General features: G+C 37.3%; 1 protein-coding gene across 3 annotated transcripts in view; it reads left to right on the forward strand.

Moving 5' to 3' along the window:
* The window catches only part of PARPBP (PARP1 binding protein), a 69,105-nt gene that overhangs the window by 41,372 nt on the left and 6,862 nt on the right, over nucleotides 1–20,871 (forward strand). For all 3 annotated transcript variants that reach the window (XM_061417099.1, XM_061417098.1, XM_061417097.1), the window contains exons 7-9: nucleotides 2,570–2,753; nucleotides 6,847–7,025; nucleotides 9,140–9,221. In XM_061417099.1, coding sequence (XP_061273083.1) covers nucleotides 2,570–2,753; nucleotides 6,847–7,025; nucleotides 9,140–9,221 — 445 coding nt within the window. The remainder of the gene's footprint in view (nucleotides 1–2,569; nucleotides 2,754–6,846; nucleotides 7,026–9,139; nucleotides 9,222–20,871) is intronic.

A 20,871-nucleotide genomic window follows, 5' to 3' on the forward strand; every position in this document is an offset into this window, starting at 1 on the left:
CTACTGTGTTGCTGAGCAGATATTTCAAGAGCTAGTATTGGCTCTTGTCATGAATGTATAGCAACAGAAGTCATAGCACCAGTGTTTGCGGATTTTGTTAAGGGTCAAAATGCTGAGCTTGGCAAGCATCTGAAATACAAATCTTACAAATTTTTCCTAAGTACAGTTCATCCAGGGGATTATATCATCTTTAAAATTTAGAATATTTGGTCTTATAGAAGGAATGAGAAAAGAAGGCAAAGGTGACTTTTACCTTTAATATTATTGAAAGCTTTTTCTTTTGTTCTTAGAACTGACACTATGATACTCTTTCATATTTGATTATGCTTTTGAATCTTTGCCAGAACTCTTCCATTAGAGATTAATTCCCAGAAAAAGCACACAGTGTTTAACTATGTTTTCATTTTGACTACATTTCATCCAATTATTTTCTATGGTTTTAATTGAAAATTAAGAAGAAAAACCAGTTGTAAAATGAATGTTTGTTTACATAAAAGAATTCTTAGAGTTTGTTCAGACTTCTGATTACAGATATATAGCAGACTAGGTCCCCTGATTGACCCTTCCATTGAAAATAATATTGCTGGATAACATATTTATAAACCAATTCTTAAATGTATTTATTAGGAGGTGAATGTAATGAAAATACAGGCCAAAAACAATGGGAAGGAAGAAAGCCAGAGAGGAAAGTCAAGAAGGGAAGCCAGCTTTTATTTTGAAAGTACTTGCTGAATTTGGTGATTTGGAGGGTCTGTTTTTATAGCCACCAAAGTCTAAAGGGGCAGGGGGACAAGCCCAGGGATTGCTGAAGGTGAGATGTCTATTGGGACATACCCAACTTATAGGGCTACTACTCTTTCAGTGTAAAATGAACTAAGATACAGGGTTTCTTGAAAACCTACTTAATGATAAAATGTTTTAGCATATTATTTAAGATTTAGAACAAGACAAGAGTTCCTGGTCTCATTTCTTTTCAGCATAACATTGGATGTCCAGTTCAGTGTACTAAGGTAAGAAAAAGAAATAGGAGATATAACAATTAAGAAGAAATAAAAGTCTATTTAGTGATAATATGAATATGATTGTATGTGTAGAGAACACCAGGAATCTAAATGCAAATTATTAAAATTAACAGTAGAGTGTAACAGTGTTGCTAGACACATATCAATATAAAAAATTTTATATCTATGCCATAACCAAATAGAAAAAAAAATTTTTTTTAAACTTCAAAAATACAAAATATTGTAGAATAAATATAAATAAAGCTCATACTAGTTGCTACCCACTTGGAAGGTTCAGACTCTGGAAATTTCTTGCACTTAGGGTTTGGGTCCTGATCACATTGCTTTTTGTCCTCAGGAAAACCCTCATTCATCCTACTTACCACTCACAGCTTCCAGCTTTCCACTCCAACTTTTGTTTGTCACTTTTTAGGGATGAAATTGGGTTATACTTGGACATTTTCCCTGATTCCTACCAAGCCTAGTGGAATGTTCCCCTAGAGTAACTAGTCTGCCATAGTGTAAGTTGAAACTAAGTGCTTTTCTACCACAAATAATAATATAAAAATAGTAAAACATATGTCTTTTGTCTTACAAGTAAAAACTTCAGACTGTTGCTTGTGATTGTTGTTGTTTAGTCGCTCAGTCATGTCTGACTCTTTATGACTCCATGGACTGCTGCCCGCCAGGTTTCTCTGCCCATGCGGTTTTCCAGGCAAGAATATTGGAGTGGGCTGCCATTTCTTTCTCCAAGGGGTCTTCCCACAGCTGCTGCCACATCTTCTGCATTGCAGGTGGTTCTTTACCACTGAGTCACTAAGGAAGCCCCGTTGCATGTGATGCTATTCTGTGCTGTGCTTAGTTGCTCAGTCATGTCCAACTCTTTGCGACCCCATGGCCTGTAGGCCACCAGGCTGCTCTGTCCATGGGGATTCTCCAGGCAAGAATATTGGAGTGGGCTGCCATGCCCTCCTCCAGGTGATGTTTCCAACCCAGGGATCAAACCCAGGTGTCCTGCCTTGCAGGTGGATTCTTTACCATCTGAGCCACCAGGGAAGCTGTTGCATGTGATAGTGGTCATTTATTCAGTAGAAATATCAATTATTTCTCCTGTTTGCCAAGTTAGTGTGAAGATTAGTAAAATATGGTTCCTTTCTCACGGAGCTAATTTTTTCATGAAAATTTTCCCAAGCTTGTCTAGTCATAAGAATCACTGGTGGTAACTGCAAAATAAATGCAACTCTTTAGTACCCTTTTCTGGAGATTGTGATTCAGTAGGGTGGGCTCCAGTTGATCAGATATCATATATAACTAAATTATTTCCTTCAGCTTTCAAATCAAGGAAGAAGTAACTTACCTTATTGAAGTAACTTGCTTTTAGAAAAACTTTTAAATTTTGTTTCTAATGGTTCTTATGCTTTTCTTAAATGTGTTACTGTTTGATCTGTAAGATCAAAGCCATATTCTCTGAAAAGTGTTGATTAACTCTGAGCATTATATTTTCAAGCTTATAAACATATTGTCATCTCAAAATGTTATTATAAAAGTGATCTTATTTCTATTTTCAGCATTGCGGGGGGTCGGATACTCTCAGTGATAAAGATGCAGCTGATTAAAGGCCAGAACAGCAGGGATCCTTTTTATAAAGCAGTAGAGGAAGTTGCTCAAGATTTGGATTTGAGGATTAAAAATATTATCAATTCTCAACAAGGAAATGTGGCTCTTAGTACCACTGACATCAGTCCTGCACGGGTAATGAGGTTTTTATTTTATCCTTCTATACAAAACATTATCTTTTCTAGTGGCTGTAGAAATGATTTACTATTGCTACTTAAATCAGAAGACTGTTGAAAATGTAAGTTTCTCAATAGGATTATGCAGGATTATGTTCAACTTGGGGAAATCATAACATCTATGGGACAAATTATCCCTGTTTATCAAAGGAAGGCACTGGATAATCTTCAGCATCTCTTGTAGCACTAGAAATTTATAGTTCTTGAGGGATATTAAGGTGTTTTGTCATATTTTTCAATAATTATTTTTACAGAACAATTATTTCCTCGTGCTCAGATGTGAAAGAAGAGTGGTTTCTCTGGTTGTGATCCCAGGGTTAGGCACTCCATAGAAAAACCACAGAAATGGTTTTTATTCAGCAGTTTATTTTTCTTCTATAGAATTTTTCTATTTCCATGATCTCTTATTTTCTACCTCTGTTGCCAGTTTACTGCTAATATTAGGAATTTTTCCTATACTTAGTAATCTTTTAATTATATGTTCCAGAAAATTCACCTCTTTCTTGTTTTTTTTTTTTTTAACATAGATAGTCAAACATTATAAGGTTTTGTAAGTATAGTTTTATAGGGGAAATTGACTACTGTGCTTTTAATTCTAAAACAGAATTTTGGAGTATGTGTTACAATAATTCATTTGTTGCAATTTAACTGTTCAGGTAACAAAATCCTCTTTTCCTTAGGTGTAATTGTGATAGCCTGTGTATGAAGGAAGACTTTCACTTAATTTTTGTAATTCATTTGTTTATCTCCAGTCCTTGTGCACTGTTTTTAGCTGTTTTCTGTATCAGTGCATGCTTTTAGCTTAATTTGAAGGCAGGAGAGATTCTTGGTTGTTTTCCCTTGTATTTTGTGTGTGTTAACACTTCCTATGGCTAACTTGGCTCAAATGACCACCAGGTTTTATTATGTCAGGAGCTATCACAGTGCAGATATATAAAAGCATCAGTCTCTGCCATTTCCTATCACAAGAAATGAAGATGTAGACAACTTGGTTCTTAATTTCATGTTTCATCCAAACTGAAAATCTTTGAAAAATAAAATTCTATAATTCTCAATCAAATTAGTATTAAACAGTATGGACGTATTTGGTGCCAATGATACATGTATATTAAGTACCAGTTTTTGATAGGCAGTTTGTTAAAATTCTGGTGTAGCTAGCTAGAGTCAGGCTACCAAGGTAGCCTGAGTCAGCCAAGTAGAGAAAGGAGGCCAAGACCATGTTGATGAAACTTGAAAAAAATGGTACGTCTATAACAGATGACCCCGAAAGGGCAACTCTTGCTCTTAAATAGCACAGTGTCCAGCAATGCTCTGGTTAGGCACTATCATTATCCCTATTTTACCTATGATTTAACTGAAGCACAGTGAGGCTGAGCAACTTTCCCAGAGGTTTACAGCACACACAGCTAGTTAGTTGGTATGAACCCAGCCAGAAATGCCATCAAAGTTTGTTCTTAATGTGTATCTATGTGTAGTATTATCATATATTTTCCCTATTCTTCTGTCTAGTTACTAAGTTTTTCCAGCTCTCCCCTTTTAATCTACTATTTCTTTATCTCCACTGCTACTGTTTTAGTTCACTGTTACTACCTTCTTCATTTCTGAGCTGGACTATTACAGTCTCTTAATTTGTGGTCCTGTGTCCCAGGTCGCTCAGTGGTAAAGAAACTGCCTGCCAAGCAGGAGATGTGGGTTTGATCGCTGGGTCAGGAAGATCTCCTGGAGAAGGAAATGGCAACCCACTCCAGTATTCTTGCCTGGAAAATCCCATGGACAGAGGAGCTTGGCAGGCTACAGTCCCCAGGGTCTCAAAGAGTCGGATACAAACTTAGGGACTGAGCACACATGTATGCTCCATGTTTAATAACAGTCTTAGCCTGGAATATATTTTATACATTGCCATCATTGCTATCTTTTTTCTAAAATGTAAGAAGTATCATTTTATTTCCTTTTTTTAATAAAGTAAGAGGTTTTAACTTTGTAACAGACTGACTTGTAACTTCTTTGTCCGATATACAAAGCTTTCCCAGCCTCATCCCACATGACTCCCTCTATGTTACCCTTCTTTGCTACCTGGTCACTGAAAATACCATATTCTTCCTTACCCCTGTGTGTCTCCTTTGTGAAACCATCCCTGATACCAGGGTAAATTGGTGTGCTTCCTTTGATGTGCTCCTACTGCATAAGGTATACATGGTCTTCAAAATAGCACTTAGCACTCTGTAATGCCTTTATTGGTTACTTGTTTATTTTGTCAAAGAGACTACGGGTCCCTTGAGGTATTGGTTTTTACCTTTCAAACACAGTTCTTGGGACTTAGGATGTACTTATGGCTGATTACTGAAAGAATGAAGGTCAACTAGTCTTTTTATTTTTGCATTTGAGTAGATCTTTACAGCCATCTGTGGGGTTGGTATTCAGATCACCAGAATCCCACTTCTGGTATAAGAGAGAAAAAATAAACAGATTAAGTCATGTGGCTGAAGTCACATTTGTTGTTGTTGTTCTGTGCTCAGTCATGTCCGACTCTGAGACCCCATGGACTGCAGCCCTCCAGGCTTCCCTGTCTTTTACTATCTCCCACAGTTTGCTCAAACTTACGTCCATTGAGTCAGTGATGCCATCCAACCATCTCATCCTCTGCAGCTCCCTTCTCCTCCTGCCCTCAATCTTTCCCAGCATCAGGGTCTTTTCAAGTGAGTTGACTGTTCACATCAGGTGGTCAAAGTATTGGAGCTTCAGCTTCTACATCAGTCCTTCCAACGACTATTCAGGGTTGATTTCCTTTAGAATTGACTGCTTTGATCTCCATGCTGTCCAAGGGCCTCTCAAGAGTCTTCTTCAGGACCACAATTCGAAAAAGTCAATTCTTCAGTGCTCAGCCTTCTTTCTGGTCCAGCTCTCATATCCATACAAGACTACTGGAAAAACCATAGCTTTGACTATATGGACCTTTGTCAGCAAAGTGATGTCTCTGCTTTTTAATACGCTGCCTAGTTTCATCATAGCTTTTCTTCCAAAGAGTAAGCTTCTTTTAATTTCATGGCTGCAGTCAATGTCCATGACTTTCTTTGAAGCCCAAGAAAATAAAATCTGTCGCTATTTCCATTTTTTCCCTGTTTGCTATGAAGTGATGGGACCAGATGCTGTGATCTTAGTTTTCTGAATGTTGAGTTTTAAGCCAGCTTTTTCACTCTCCTCCTTCACCTTTATCAAAAGACTCTTTAGTTCCTTTTCACTTTCTGTCATTAGGGTGGTATCATCTGCATATCTGAGGTTATTGATACTTCTCCTGACAGTCTTGAGTCCAGATTTTGATTCATCCAGTGCAGCATTTCGAATGGTGTACTCTGCATATGTTAAATAAGCAGGGTGACAATATATATAGCCTTGACATAGTCCTTTCCCAATTTTTCAACCAGTCTGTTGTTCCGTGTCCCGTTCTAAATGTCCTGTTCTTGACCTGCATAAGGTTTCTCAGGAGGCAGGTAAAGTGGTCTGGTATTCCCACCTCTTTAAGAATTTTCTGCTGTTTGTTGTGATCCACACAGTCAAAGGCTTTAGCGTAGTCAGTGAAGCAGAAGTAGATGTTTTTCTGGGATTCTTTTGCTTTTTCTATGATCCAGCAGATGTTGGCAATTTGATCTCTGGTTACTCTGCCTTTTCCTAAATCCAGCTTGTGCATCTGAAAGTTCTCGGTTCACATATTGTGAAGCATAGCTTGAAAGATTTTGGATGTTACCTTTCTCGGTCACATAAATTGTAGTTAAACTTCTTGACGTAAATCTTAGTGTTATTTTGTCCAAAATCTAATGTCTTCATTTGATAATATTATTTTCTGTATTTTTTGGTGCTTCTGGAAGCTCATAAGGTAGATTTTAATATGGCTCGAGGGAGAAATATTCACAAGCCTTAAAGCCACTTCTTGTGGCTGATTTTTTATAGCTTAATAGAAGAGGAGGGATAACAATAGCACATGAAATGGAAAAGAATGGTTGATTGACCCAGCTGGAGTGATTCTTACATTTACTTGAAATCATTTCTTGTTCTAGCCAAAATCTCATACCATAAACCATGGCACTGCATACTGTGGCAGAGATACTGTGAAAGCTTTACTAGTTCTTTTGGATGAAGAAGCAGCCAGTGCTCCTACCAAAAACAAAGCAGAGCTTTTGTATGACAATGAAAACACAATTCATCCTAATGGAACTTCTGTTCTTACACTTTTTCGGTAAGTAATGTGGAAGTTATATGTATGTGAATGTTAGGTCTATAAAGGAAATTTTTGAAAAAGCCCCTCATTGATTATAAAAGAATTACATGTTATGGTAGGAAACTTGGGAACTACAGAAAAAGTGTGAAGAGAAAAAACAAAAGTTAGTTAAAGGGAGATTTAACATTTGAATGTGAGGAAGTCATATATAAAATGCTATTTTGTGAGATTATGACCAGTAATTTTTGTTTCTTCGTTCTTGTTTTTTGTTTTGGAAATATTTGTTTGCTAAGATATTTGTGTCAAAAATGTTGCTGAATGCTTCACTTGTATCAACCTCCACAAGAGTCTCTTTTAGTAGTATCCCCACTTTATAAGTAAAGAATTAGACTTGAGAAAGATAGTAAGCAATTTGTCCAAGTTAGCAAGTGGCAGAGGTGTCCTTCTCCAGAACCTGAGGTCTCTGCTCCAAGGATTGTGCTATTTTGCCTGAGAATAGGAGAGTTGCTATACTCCAGACTTGCACTGGAATTGACAGTTACTTGTTCTTCCTCACATTAGGAAGAAAATACTAAATTACCTTTGGTATTCTGTACAAGACATTATGGTACTCTCCAGTTTTAACAATTTAGTCAAAACACTGAGTAAGTTGGTGATATTTTAATTAATGAATATTCATTTATAGAAACATTTAAAATTTTAGAACAACCATTTAAAATTGTATTTAGTACATTGTAAAGGATTTTTACAAAATTGACCTGTTTGATCTTTTCTATTTTCTGCTTGAACTACCTTTTAGAAATCTGACTTTCATCCAAAATTGTTCAGATCCATCCATGATTGCTTTATGCTCTTTCTCCTGTGCTTCACTGTCTTTTCTCTTGAAAGACTAACTTCATGATTCTCTATCATTCAATGTTGTCTTCTAATTCCTTTACAATAAAAGTTTATTTTATCAGTGATTTACTTATACCATGGGTTGGAGTCCCAGAGAACAGTATAAAGAAGATGAACCTTATTTTTTTTTCTCCTCCTGTTAATTTATTTCTGTTTAACAAAGTTTGCTTTTAGGTAGAAATATTAATGGTTTAAGTTTTCTCTTAGATTGAATTATATAATTTTCTAAGAAAAAGTTATTTTGTGTTTATAGGATTTTCTAAACAAAATTAATCCCCATATCCATTTTAAAGAGATACTTTTCTTTACTCAATCATGTATCCAAACACATGTTTATAGTTACCTTAGCATTTTCAGTTGTCATTGTGCAGACAAGTACCAGTCCATGGCGGGGGTGTGTGTGTGTGTTAGTCGCTCAGGTGTGTCCGACTCTCTACGCATGGACTGTAGCCCACCAGGCTCCTCTGTCCATGGAATTCTCCAGGCCAGAATACTGAAGTGGGTTGCCATTTCCTTCTCCAGAGGATCTTCCCGACCCAGGGAACAAACCCAGGTCTCCTGCATTGCAGGCAGATTCTTTGCCATCTGAGCCACTAGGAAATAATGGTCTGCATTGAAATGTTAAAATTAAGGACAGAGTATATGAATGTAAGTCAATGTAGTGTTATAAACTAGTCTTTCTTATAATAGACTATCCTTTATTCTTATATAATGGTCTTTTGACTCCAAGGGGTTATGACTCTGGCTCTATTAAGCTAAAAATGGATTTATTGAGGAATCCAGGTTTGACTGGCTCCAAAGTGCCAGTGTCTACTTCTCTATTGTGTCTTCCCTGACCCTCCTATTTCTAAACTATGTTCTTCTCTTTTGAATTTCCCTGCTATGGCATCTGTCCTTTTTTACTTTGAATTTTAGTTATGTGTATATCTTATTTCGCTTAGATCAAGATTCCTGAATTCAGAGTCAGTGAATGAGTGAACTTTCTGTTCTTCACAACATCTTATACAATGCCTTACATATAATAGAAGCTCAAGTGTTTAGTTACTGAACTAATTAATTAAGCAAATTTTTAGTATTTAGAACTCTCAGAATAGGAATATGAACACTTTTTATATAGTATTGTAAACCACTAGGTTCAGAATAAAGTTTTATTCTCTAACTGTAGGGTCGAGGAGAGGTGAAAACAAATTTAAAAGCTACTTTGGTTTGTAAATGTTTACTTTTTTTGGATGTAGATCTCCCACACAAGTGGATAATTCACCAATGAAACCCTTAAGAGAACGCATCTATAAGTCAATGGAAGAGAAAAAAATCAAGGTACAATTTAATGTACTATCATGAAAATGATAAAAATTTGTTTTGCTTTTAGAAGAAATAAATATATAAAGCTGAGCTGGATATTATAAATATACATTATACATGGAACTATAGGGATTAAATGGAAAATAAATTATGACAGTTGATATACAGAAACTTTCCTTTTAATACAATCTTGGCTAATCTGTATCTGACGTATTCAATACCCTGGACCTAAAAGAAGGAAAGGAATAAGCACCTGCTGTGGTAAGTGGTCAATAAATATCTGTTCAGTGAATGAAGGGGAAAATAAAGAGAACATGGTTTTCTCATTTACATTTCTCATATCTTAAACTGAGTCTTGAGAGTCTGTGTAGTTTCAATTTTGTTCCTGTCTGAAGACATAATGGCAGAATGTAATTGATTGTAGATTGAGACAAGGAGAACATTTCACATTGTTCATTCACTAAAGCTATTCTTTATATTTTCATTTAGCATCCCTGTTCACATATGAAACATTGTGCCTATATGTAGTTAATAACATGTTTTTAGGCATTTAAATTTTTCTTAATCTTTGTCTCAAAAAGAAGCTTATTTTTAACTCACTTATTCATTTAATATATATATATATTTATTGAGTATCTGCTATATGTCAGACACTGTTCTATGGTTGGGAATTTGTTCATTTAACAAAATTTTCATGTAAAATTTACAGTTATCCTTAAATTATCAAATAATTATTCATCTCTTAATAAAACTTGAGAACTCTAATTTGTTCTTTGTATTCACATTTGGCAAGTTAGTCCCAGTTAGTAAAACTTATAGTTATCTGTTTCATCTACATACTGCAAATCCATTTAGTTTATTTAGATTAATAAGCCTGATCTTTCTATTGATTATTAGTAGCTATTAGTAATTAACATCTATGGAATACATCATTGAGTTTTGCATAATTTTTCTTTGGAAAAACTTTCCAATTCTTTGTTAACCCAAGTACTTATAGCCAAGGCATAAGATTTTTGAAAAACAATCTATCCTTTGGGCTTGATTAGAAACAGAAATGTAACAAATTCTTTAATTTTTCCCTTCTATGGATAATGACAAACTTTAATATTTTCATTTAAAGATCATTGGGATATTTTGTTAAACTAAGTAAATCAAAATGAGATGATCTATCTGAAGAAAGAGAAGGTCTTTTTAGAAATTGATGAGTCAACTAATTGCTATAAAATTTATTAACCAATTTGTAAAGTTTGGAAAGTAGAAAACAGCTTATCTGATCCAGTCTTATTTATAAATGAGGAAATCAAAATCCTTGAGAAAGCACCTTATCCAAGATATCATAACTACCAGGACATATCTTACGCCATTGTGTGAAGCTATGGATAAGTACTAATGAGACTGTAATTACATTGCTTTTGTTACTTAATAGTGAAGTGGGCTTAGTCTACATAGCTCTGAAACTAAATGGCAATAGAGAAAGGAAGGAATTGGTGTTTATGGTTATATTTTATAGTACAGTACTCTTTATGAAAGCAAAGTGTGAAAATAATTGGTTTAGCCAGGTATATAGCTGAACCATGGCCAGGTTGAATACTTGCTGGAATAACAAAAAAATGCTGCTAATATTTACTACTGAGTAACTATGGAAAAGTAGTTTAACAACTTTTATTACTTTATTATCCTGTTACTTTTTCTCTTTTGGTATTTAGTTCTTTTCTTTTAGTCATGGAAAGAAGATATGATCTGTACTTGAAATACTGTCTTGGAAAGACAACAGTAGATAATATTAGAGAACTTAGAATTTTGATGTAGATCATACCTGATTGTAAAATATCCATGTCATTAGTATTTGGGGCAAATTAACTTTTCTTGGATTTTCATTTCCTTGTTTATAAATAGAAGTAGGCACTCCTGATCACAAAATCCTATGAAACCACTTTGGAAAGTGTTCATTAACTCATTTTAAGTGCTCAAGTTTTATTTCCTACTGTACCTTATTTGGAAAATTGTCTATGATGGTCAAATAAATTCCCCTGTGAAGGAAATTAGAAGGTTCTTCCTGAACCTTCATGGTTTTGGTAGGAACCTTTAGAAAATGCTTTATCCCCATTCTTACTGCCAGTTTCCAAGTGGTTTATACAAGTACCTTCGTACTTTTTTATTACAATATTTTTTAGAGAGATATTTACCTTCTTAGATTCTTGTAAATTAATTAGTTTTGTTCCTTCCAGCTTGATTTAGCAGTATTTTGCTTATCAGATGCAACTCAAAAGTTGTTTATACATCTCTTTTTCTTATTCTGAGTCTAGTATTTTCCTTCATATTATATGTATGTCAGAATAATTATAAGCGTTAACTAAATAGCTTAAGTCAGCAGATCAGAAAAACACTGGATCCTTAAAGCTTGGCATAGTTGGGACAGTAAAAACTAGCATAGATAGTGTGAAAAAATAGGCTGGATCTAACTCTAGTACCTTTATAAGCAGCCAGGCAATAGAATGCTCATGGCATTAGAAAATTAGACATCTGTGTTTAACCTTTAGGATACTTGCAAACTGAGTATATCCAAATTAAAATGGTGGATTGAGTTCAAGTCATAGAATTTCCCTCCCCAATACTTAAAATGAGTACAGAATAGCAAAACTAGTAAAAATATTCACCAAAAGCAAACAACAGAAAATAATGTAATTGGATACTGTAAACTTCAAAAATGATGGCTAAGCAAGGAAACTGATTTCAGAGGGAAAAGGCACAACATGATTCAGCAGCTCAATCTAGCTCCAGTGTCCATACAGTGTGCTAGTGAGTTGACAACATCCTGAGAATTATTACTGAAATATTTCCAAAACTGAGAAGCCAGCTAAGTATGTGGTGTTTTTTATTTTTTTTCCTTTTTAGAGAAATAATAGAAGTGGTAACTGCATAGTAATGTGGAAAATGAACTCTGGAGTTCACACATTGACTCTTTGGAGGCTCTAGTGCTGCATACTGAATTGTGGCAATTATCCAAATGATCACCTTCCATTTGAATGAAATACAGACTCTAAGTAGAGGGACTTTTTCTAGTACATATGATACATAATAAATTCTTAGAAGAAAGTGCAGAACCAACCCAGACATTTTTTCAGATGATCTGTCTCCTCTATTGAGCATTACTTCTACCTCTGTCATTCTTCAGGCTACAGAAAAATGGGGGATAACAGAAAATATGCAGCCTTCAAGATGTTATTGAAGAGAAAGTAAAATGCTCTCAAGAAGGGAACAGAATCACGAAATCACTCAGACTTGGAGGATTCTGTTTCTAACTAGGATGTAGTAGATCATTGCAAAATACCGTTTCTGTTACAGTAACAAAATAAAAGGCAGACAAGTTGGGGAAAATATGTTTAAAAGACATAGGAAAGCTGTGTAAGCAAAGCAGTTTAAATAAACGAAAAATCTGGAGAGGGTAAAGTTCTGAGGTGAACAGTCTGTTATCAGAGTTTTCTTCTCTGGGATGAGTTTTTCAATTTTGGGTATGAGCCAGGGATTGCTCTTGGCCCATATAAAGGAATTTCATTGAAGCAAAGAGGAACTAATACATGTATTGGTGTCTTGAGGGGCTGGCAACAATTTGGAAACACTGGGGCGCTGGATGCACACTTATTTTTACCTAGGATACCTATGCTGAATTTTAGAGAGAGTAGGAAGTTAAGGAGTCTCAGTCCAGTAGACTAAAATCACCTGCGGTCTTGCAGTTGCTCAGAAGACAAGGCTTCACTTGAGGAGTGGGACCTGCCTCAAACACATGGTTGTTGCCTTCTCAAGATATTTGCCACATTTAGAAATGAAGTGGGTTGGGAGACCAAAGAACACAATGTAAAAACCTTTGAAAGACAGAGTCCTTCAACACTTAAAAGTAATTAAAGGAATATATGGGCAAATTGGATGTAAAATTGGGAAATTCTAACAGCGAATTTTTTTGTTTTGTTTTGGACCATGCCATGCAACTTGTGGGATCTCAGTTCCCTGACGAGGGTTTGAACTCAGGCCATAGCAGTTAAAACGCCAAATCCTAATTCCTAGACCACCTGGAACTCCTGAGAACCAAACATTTTAAATCAAAACCAAATAGAATTTCCAGAACTGTAAAAACATTATCTAAAATTAATAATTAGGTAAATTTAATAGTAAACCAGACATAGCGTTAGGTAGTACAGGTGGACATGAAGATAGGTCATTAGAATAATATACGAACTAAAGCAAGGAGAGAATAAGGAATGCAAAAACAAAAGAGAAGATAAGAACACAGAGTGTGCCTAACATATGCCTAATTGGATCCCCAGAATGAGAGGAGAAAATAGGATTGAAATAGTATTTGAAGATATAACGATTGTAGTGTTTTCTGAAGCTTAACTGGCCCTTTCACATCAGGTAGTAGTTAAAGATGGGAGGAACAGATGCATCCTTTAACAATGTAAAGCTATATCTTGGTTCCAATATTATGGACCCAGAAAACTAAAAAATGTCCCTGAGTCTTTTGAAAATCCATCTGCCCTTCATGTATGTACCATGGGAAATAGACTGTAAAGCTTTGTTACATAGTAGTGTTCAACAGAACTCTCTGTGGGAATGTTCTGTAGTTTTTGCTGTCCAGTATTGTAGGTGTTAGCCACGTGTCTCGTGAACACTTGAAATGTGCTACTGCTACTGAGGAACTCCATTTTTAATATTGTATAATTAAGAAGAGGTGGCAAAAATACACAGAATAGCTGTACAAAAAAAGATCTTCACGACCAAGATAATCACGATGGTGTGATCACTCACCTAGAGCCAGACATCCTGGAATGTGAAGTCAAGTGGGCCTTAGAAAGCATCACTACAAAAAGCTAGTGGAAGTGATGGAATTCCACTTGAGCTATTTCAAATCCTAGAAGATGGTGATGTGAAAGTGCTGCACTCAATATGCCAGCAAATTTGGAAAATTCAGCAGTGGCCACAGGACTGGAAAGGCAATGCCAAAGAATGCTCAAACTACTGCACAATTACACTCATCTCACACGCTAGTAAAGTAATTCTCAAAGTTCTCCAAGCCAGGCTTCAGCAATATGTGAACCGTGGACTTCCAGATGGTCAAGCTGGTTTTAGAAAAGACAGAGGAACCAGAGATCAAATTGCCAACATTCTCTAGATCATCAAAAAAGCAACAGAGTTCCAGATAAGCATCTATTTCTGCTTTATTGACTATGCCAAAGCCTTTGACTGTGTGGATCTCAATAAACTGTGGAAAATTCTGAAAGAGATGGGAATACCAGACTACCTGACCTGCCTCTTGAGAAACCTATATGGAGGAAGCAACAGTTAGAACTGGACATGGAACAACAGACTGGTTCTAAACAGGAAAAGGAGTACGTCAAGGATGTATATTGTCACCCTGCTTATTTGACTTACACACAGAGTACATCATGAGAAACGCTGGGCTGGAAGAAGCACAAGCTGGAATCAAGATTGCCGGGAGAAATATCAATAACCTCAGATATGCAGAGGACACCACCCTTATGGCAGAAAGTGAAGAGGAACTAAAAAGCCTCTTGATGAAAGAGGAGAGTGAAAAAGTTGGCTTAAAGCTCAACATTCAGAAAACGAAGATCATGGCATCTGGTCCCATCACTTCATGGGAAATAGATGGGGAAACAGTGGAAACAATGTCAGACTTTATTTTTTTGGGCTCCAAAATCACTGCAGATGGTGACTGCAGCCATGAAATTAAAAGATGCTTACTCCTTGGAAGGAAAGTTATGACCAACCTAGATAGCATATTCAAAGCAGAGACATTACTTTGCCAACGAAGGTCCGTCTAGTTGAGGCTATGGTTTTTTCAGTGGTCATGTATGGATATGAGAGATGGACTGTGAAGAAGGCTGAGCACTGAAGAATTGATGCTTTTGAACCGTGGTATTGGAGAAGACTCTTGAAGAGTCCCTTGGACTGCAAGGAGATCCAACCAGTCCATTTTGAAGGAGATCAGCCCTGGGATTTCTTTGGAAGAAATGATGCTAAAGCTGAAACTCCAGTACTTTGGCCACCTCATGCGAAGAGTTGACTCATTGGAAAACACTCTGATGCTGGGAGGGATTGGGGGCAGGAGGAGAAGGGGACGACAGAGGACGAGATGGCTGGATGGCATCATCGACTAGATGGACATGAGTTTGAGTGAACTCCGGGAGCTGGTGATGGTAGGGAGGCCTGGCGTGCTGCAATTCATGGGGTCACAAAGAATCGGGCACAACTGAGCGACTGAACTGAATTTTAATTAATTAGCTCCAGCATATTAAATAGTTGCAGTTCTAGTAGATTAAAGATACACGCAAATGCAATAACTAGAAACCCTTTATAAGACTAAGAAATGGTGTCTGACCACGACAGACTAGAATAAATAGAATTTAAATAAGAAGAGAGGACGGAAGAGAGCATTTCAGGCTGAGCAAACAACCCGATGAAATTATTAGATTTCTTTACTAGTATAAAGAAGCTGTATATTCGGTAGTGTACAAAAAGAGTGAATAAATAATGTGGGGAAGATTAAGGAAGGTGTGGCTTTTGTGGTTTTAAGGAACAGTTATTTTTTGTAGGGCTTATTGTAAGGATATGTACATGAGAACCTAAGAAAGGCGGAATATTTAAGAACTTGAAAGGAATGGTGGATACAATGGGGCTTAAGGACTTTAGCTGCATGGTTCTCTCCACTTGAATGTGATATAACTCTTCTGTGCATGTATATCTCTCTCTCGTTTCTGTACCAAATGGTTTTACTATACTGAACAGAGTAGAGTTTACTCTGTACCTGTTTTTCTATTTCAGAGCTTTTGTCCTTAGGGTAATTTAGCTGTTCTTTACCAGTCTACTTCTCTCATTTCTGTACCCTGTGGTTTCTTTACTCTCTGAACATCTTTTTTTCTACCTCCAAGCTTTTGCTTCCTCTTGGTTTCTATTACCTCATACCTTCTGCTCACATACACCTGTTCAGTTCAGTTCAGTTCAGTCGCTCAGTTGTGTGCGACTCTTTGCGACCCCATGAATCGCAGCATGCCAGGCCTCCCTGTCCATCACCAACTCCCGGAGTTCACTCAAACTCACATCCATCGAGTCAGTGATGCCATCCAGCCATCTCATCCTCTGTCATCCTCTTCTCCTCCTGCCCCTAATCCCTCCCAGCATCAGAGTCTTTTCCAATGAGTCAACTCTTCGCATGGGGTGGCCAAAGTACTGGAGTTTCAGCTTCAGCATCATTCCTTCCAAAGAAATCCCAGGGCTGATCTCCTTCAGAATGGACTGGTTGGATCTCCTTGCAATCCAAGGGACTCTCAAGAGTCTTTTCCAACACCACAGTTCAAAAACATCAATTCTTCAGCGCTCAGCCTTCTTCACAGTCCAACTCTCACATCCATACATGACCACAGGAAAAACCATAGCCTTGACTAGACGGACCTTCATTGGCAAAATAATGTCTCTGCTTTTGAATATGCTATCTAGGTTGGTCATAACTTTCCTTCCAAAGAGTAAGCGTCTTTTAATTTCGTGGCTGCAGTCACCATCTGCAGTGATTTTGGAGCCCAAAAAAATAAAGTCTGACATTGTTTCCACTGTTTCCCCATCTATTTCCCATGAAGTAATGGGACCAGATGCCATGATCTTCATTTTCTGAATGTTGAGCTTTTTTTTTTTTCTTTTTTTTGATTTTTAAAAAAAATTTTATTTTATTTTTAAACTTTACAGATTGTATTAGTTTTGCCAAATATCAAAATGAATCCGCCACAGGTATACATGTGTTCCCCATCCTGAACCCTCCTCCCTCCTGCCTCCCCATACCATCCCTCTGGGTCATCCCAGTGCACTAGCCCCAAGCATCCAGTATCATGTGTCGAACCTGGACTGGCAACTCGTTTCATACATGATCTTATACATGTTTCAATGCCATTCTCCCAAATCTTCCCACCCTCTCCCTCTGCAACAGAGTCCATAAGACTGTTCTATACATCACTGTCTCTTTTGCTGTCTCGTACACAGGGTTATTGTTAGCATCTTTCTAAATTCCATATATATACATTAGTATACTGTATTGGTGTTTTTCTTTCTGGCTTACTTCACTCTGTATAATAGGCTCCAGTTTCATCCACCTCATTAGAACTGATTCAAATGTATTCTTTTTAATGGCTGAGTAATACTCCTTTGTGTATATGTACCACAGCTTATCCATTCATCTGCTGATGGACATCTAGGTTGCTTCCATGTCCTGGCTATTAGAAACAGTGCTGCGATGAACACTGGGGTACACGTGTCTCTTTCCCTTCTGGTTTCCTCAGTGTGTATGCCCAGCAGTGGGATTGCTGGATCATAAGGCAGTTCTAGTTCCAGTTTTTTAAGGAATCTCCACACTGTTCTCCATAGTGGCTGTACTAGTTTGCATTCCCACCAACAGTTTAAGAGGGTTCCCTTTTCTCCACATCCTCTCCAGCATTTATTGCTTGTAGACTTTTGGATCGCAGCCATTCTGACTGGTGTGAAATGGTACCTTATAGTGGTTTTGATTTGCATTTCTCTGATAATGAGTGATGTTGAGCATCTTTTCATGTGTTTGTTAGCCATCTGTAAGTCTTCGTTGGAGAAATGTCTATTTAGTTCTTTGGCCCATGTTTTGTATGTTGAGCTTTAAGCCAACTTTTTCACTCTCCACTTTCACTTTCATCAAGAGGCTTTTTAGTTCCTCTTCACTTTCTGCCATAAGGGTGGTGTCCTCTGTATATCTGAGGTTATTGATATTTCTCCCGGCAATCTTGATTCCAGCTTGTGTTTCTTCCAGTCTAGCGTTTCTCATGATGTACTCTGCATATAAGTTAAATAAGCAGGGTGACAATATACATCCTTGATGTACTCCTTTTCCTGTTTGGAACCAGTCTGTTGTTCCATGTCCAGTTCTAACTGTTGCTTCCTGACCTGCATACAGATTTCTCAAGAGGCAGGTCAGGTAGTCTGGTATTCCCATCTCTTTCAGAATTTTCCACAGTTTATTGAGATCTACACAGTCAAAGGCTTTGGCATAGTCAATAAAGCAGAAATAGATGTTTTTCTGGAACTCGCTTGGTTTTTTCCATGATGCAGCGGATGCATACACCTGTTAGCGTCTGTTATAATTTTACTTAATTCACTCAACAAACATGTATTAAATGCCTACTGAGTACCAGGCTCTGTCCTAAGAATTGGAAATACATCTGCAAACAAAACAGACACTCCCTGCCCTGCTCTGATGGACAAGTCTTCCCCCAGTATTTATGGGACTGGGGTGCAAGAATATAAATGGAAATCTCTGGTCTGCCCCTGTTGCTGCTGCTGCTGCTAAGTCGCTTCAGTCGTGTCTGACTCTGTGCAACCCCATAGATGGTAGCCCACCAGGCTCCCCTGTTCCTGGGATTCTCCAGGCAAGAACACTGGAGTGGGTTCTGATCTGCCCCTACAATTCCTTTAATCCTGGTTCTGTTCCCTGCTCTTAGAGACCCTCCACCCAGAAACATACACATGTTTCCCCAACACCCTTGTCATAAGCAGTAAGCCCTTCCTAGAGGAAGAGGCCAATGCTGGCCCAGCCCCTTGGCAGTTTGAGCAAGGAATTCTGGGGCCCTTAGATACTTGGAACAGGATCTATAAAGTGAGGTCATAGTCTCTTAACTCCTCACCCTGTGGGATGAAGAGCATCATAAGAGGACCAGAGCACACCATCGGTTGGCAAACTAAGGTTTTGTTCATGGAGTTTACCTTTTAGTTGGGAGAGGCAGAAAATAAATAAGATAATTATATTGTATCAATGTATTAGATGGTTATCAGTGCTATGGAGGGAAATAAAGCTGGGAAGGGTTATAAGGAGAGTATGTTCCTTTGTGTGTGTTTTGGTTCTAAAGAGAATGATCAGTACAAGTCTCTTTAAGAAGGTGACTGAACAGTATTTTTCATTAGAATGGATATGGGATGTTTATATTTGTTTGAACTAAAATTTGAACGCATTTTGACTGAAGGAATGAGGATGGGATTTATTGCGTACCTTCTAAGTGTTATACTAGACATTTTGTATACCTCATTCCAATTAATCCTTGCTGAAGTCTAAAAGGCATTATTTTACAGTCCATATACCTAGTAAGTATCAGAGTAAGGATTGTATTTAGATGTAAAACTTCTAGTAGTCACGTATGGATGTGAGAATTGGACCATAAAGAAGGCAGAGTGCTGAAGAATTGATGCTTTTGAACTGTGGTGCTGGAAAAGACTTGAGAGTCCTTTGGACAGCAAGGAAATCAAACCAGTCAATCTTAAAGGAAATCAACCTTGAAGACTCAGTGGAAGGACTGTTGCTGAAGCTCCAATACTTTGGCCACGTGATGCCAAGAGCCGACTCATTGGAAAAGACCCTGATGCTGGGAAAGATTGAAGGCAGAAGGAGAAGAGAGCAATAGAGGATGAGATGGTTGGAAGGCATCACCAGTTCAATAGACGTGAACTTGGACAAACTCCTGGAGATGGTGAGGGACAGGGAAGCCTGGTGTGCTGCAGTCCATGGGGTTGCAAAGAGTCAGATAGGACTTGGTGACTGAACAATAACAGCTTCAAAGTTTGTGCTGTTTCTAAAGAGTAAATGAAGGCATAGTAATTATAATAAGGAGTCATAAAAATATCATGCTATTACCTAGGTCATAATATTATCTTTCCATTATTTAGCAAAGTTAAGTGGAATTTTATTGATGAAGAAATGGATCATTTGATATACTCACAAGTTCATATTTCACTAAGGATAGCAAATCTCAGGCTTTCCTGGTAGCTCAGTGGTAAAGCATCTGCCTGCCAGTGCAGGAGACACAGGTGTGATCCCTTACCTGGGAGAATCCCACATGCCATGGAGCAACTAAGTCCATGTGCTACAACATTTAAGCCTGTGCACTAGAGCCCAGGAGCCCTATATAGCCTGTCCTCCTCACCAAGAAAAGCCACTGCCATGAGAAGCCCTCTCATTGCTACTAGAGAGTAGCCCCACTCACCACAACTAGAGACAAGCCTGCAGCAACAAAGACCCAGCACAATCAAAAATAAATAAAGAAAATTATTTAAAAAAAAATCATAGCAGATCTCTTTTCTTTTGAAAATGTGGTATTGTAAGAGTGAAATGATAAATTTTGAGTAGTTATATGTCAAATAAGTATGTTGAGTAATTTCCAAACTTGTTAATGAAATATATCTGTATAATGGGGGCTTAGAAATTTCATTCTCTTATTAATACAGCTAACTGGAAGTTTCTATGACTTTTCAATATTTTGACTCATTTGTCTTAATTTAACTGGAGTCAGGCTTTCCTTTGTGAAGTACTATTTTCCTTAAACTGGGAACCTACTAATAATTTCAGTTTTAAAAAAAGTTGTGGCAAAAGGACTTTTCCAATTCTTGGCAGGTTTGAAGTTCATTGCAATTTTACTGTGGATAGAAATCTTTCCAAAGAGGGGAAATCACTCTACAAAGGAAAACTTTGAATCCTTTTCTCTCATGTGACTTGAACATAAAATGATTTTAACAGCCATGTATGAATCTGAACATTATTCTTAGTTGTTTAGTACTTCAAAAGCACTTTCAGAAGGGAATTGTTTTGCTTATT

Source organism: Bos javanicus, chromosome 5 (assembly GCF_032452875.1).
Source record: "Bos javanicus breed banteng chromosome 5, ARS-OSU_banteng_1.0, whole genome shotgun sequence".
Taxonomy (NCBI): domain Eukaryota; kingdom Metazoa; phylum Chordata; class Mammalia; order Artiodactyla; family Bovidae; genus Bos; species Bos javanicus.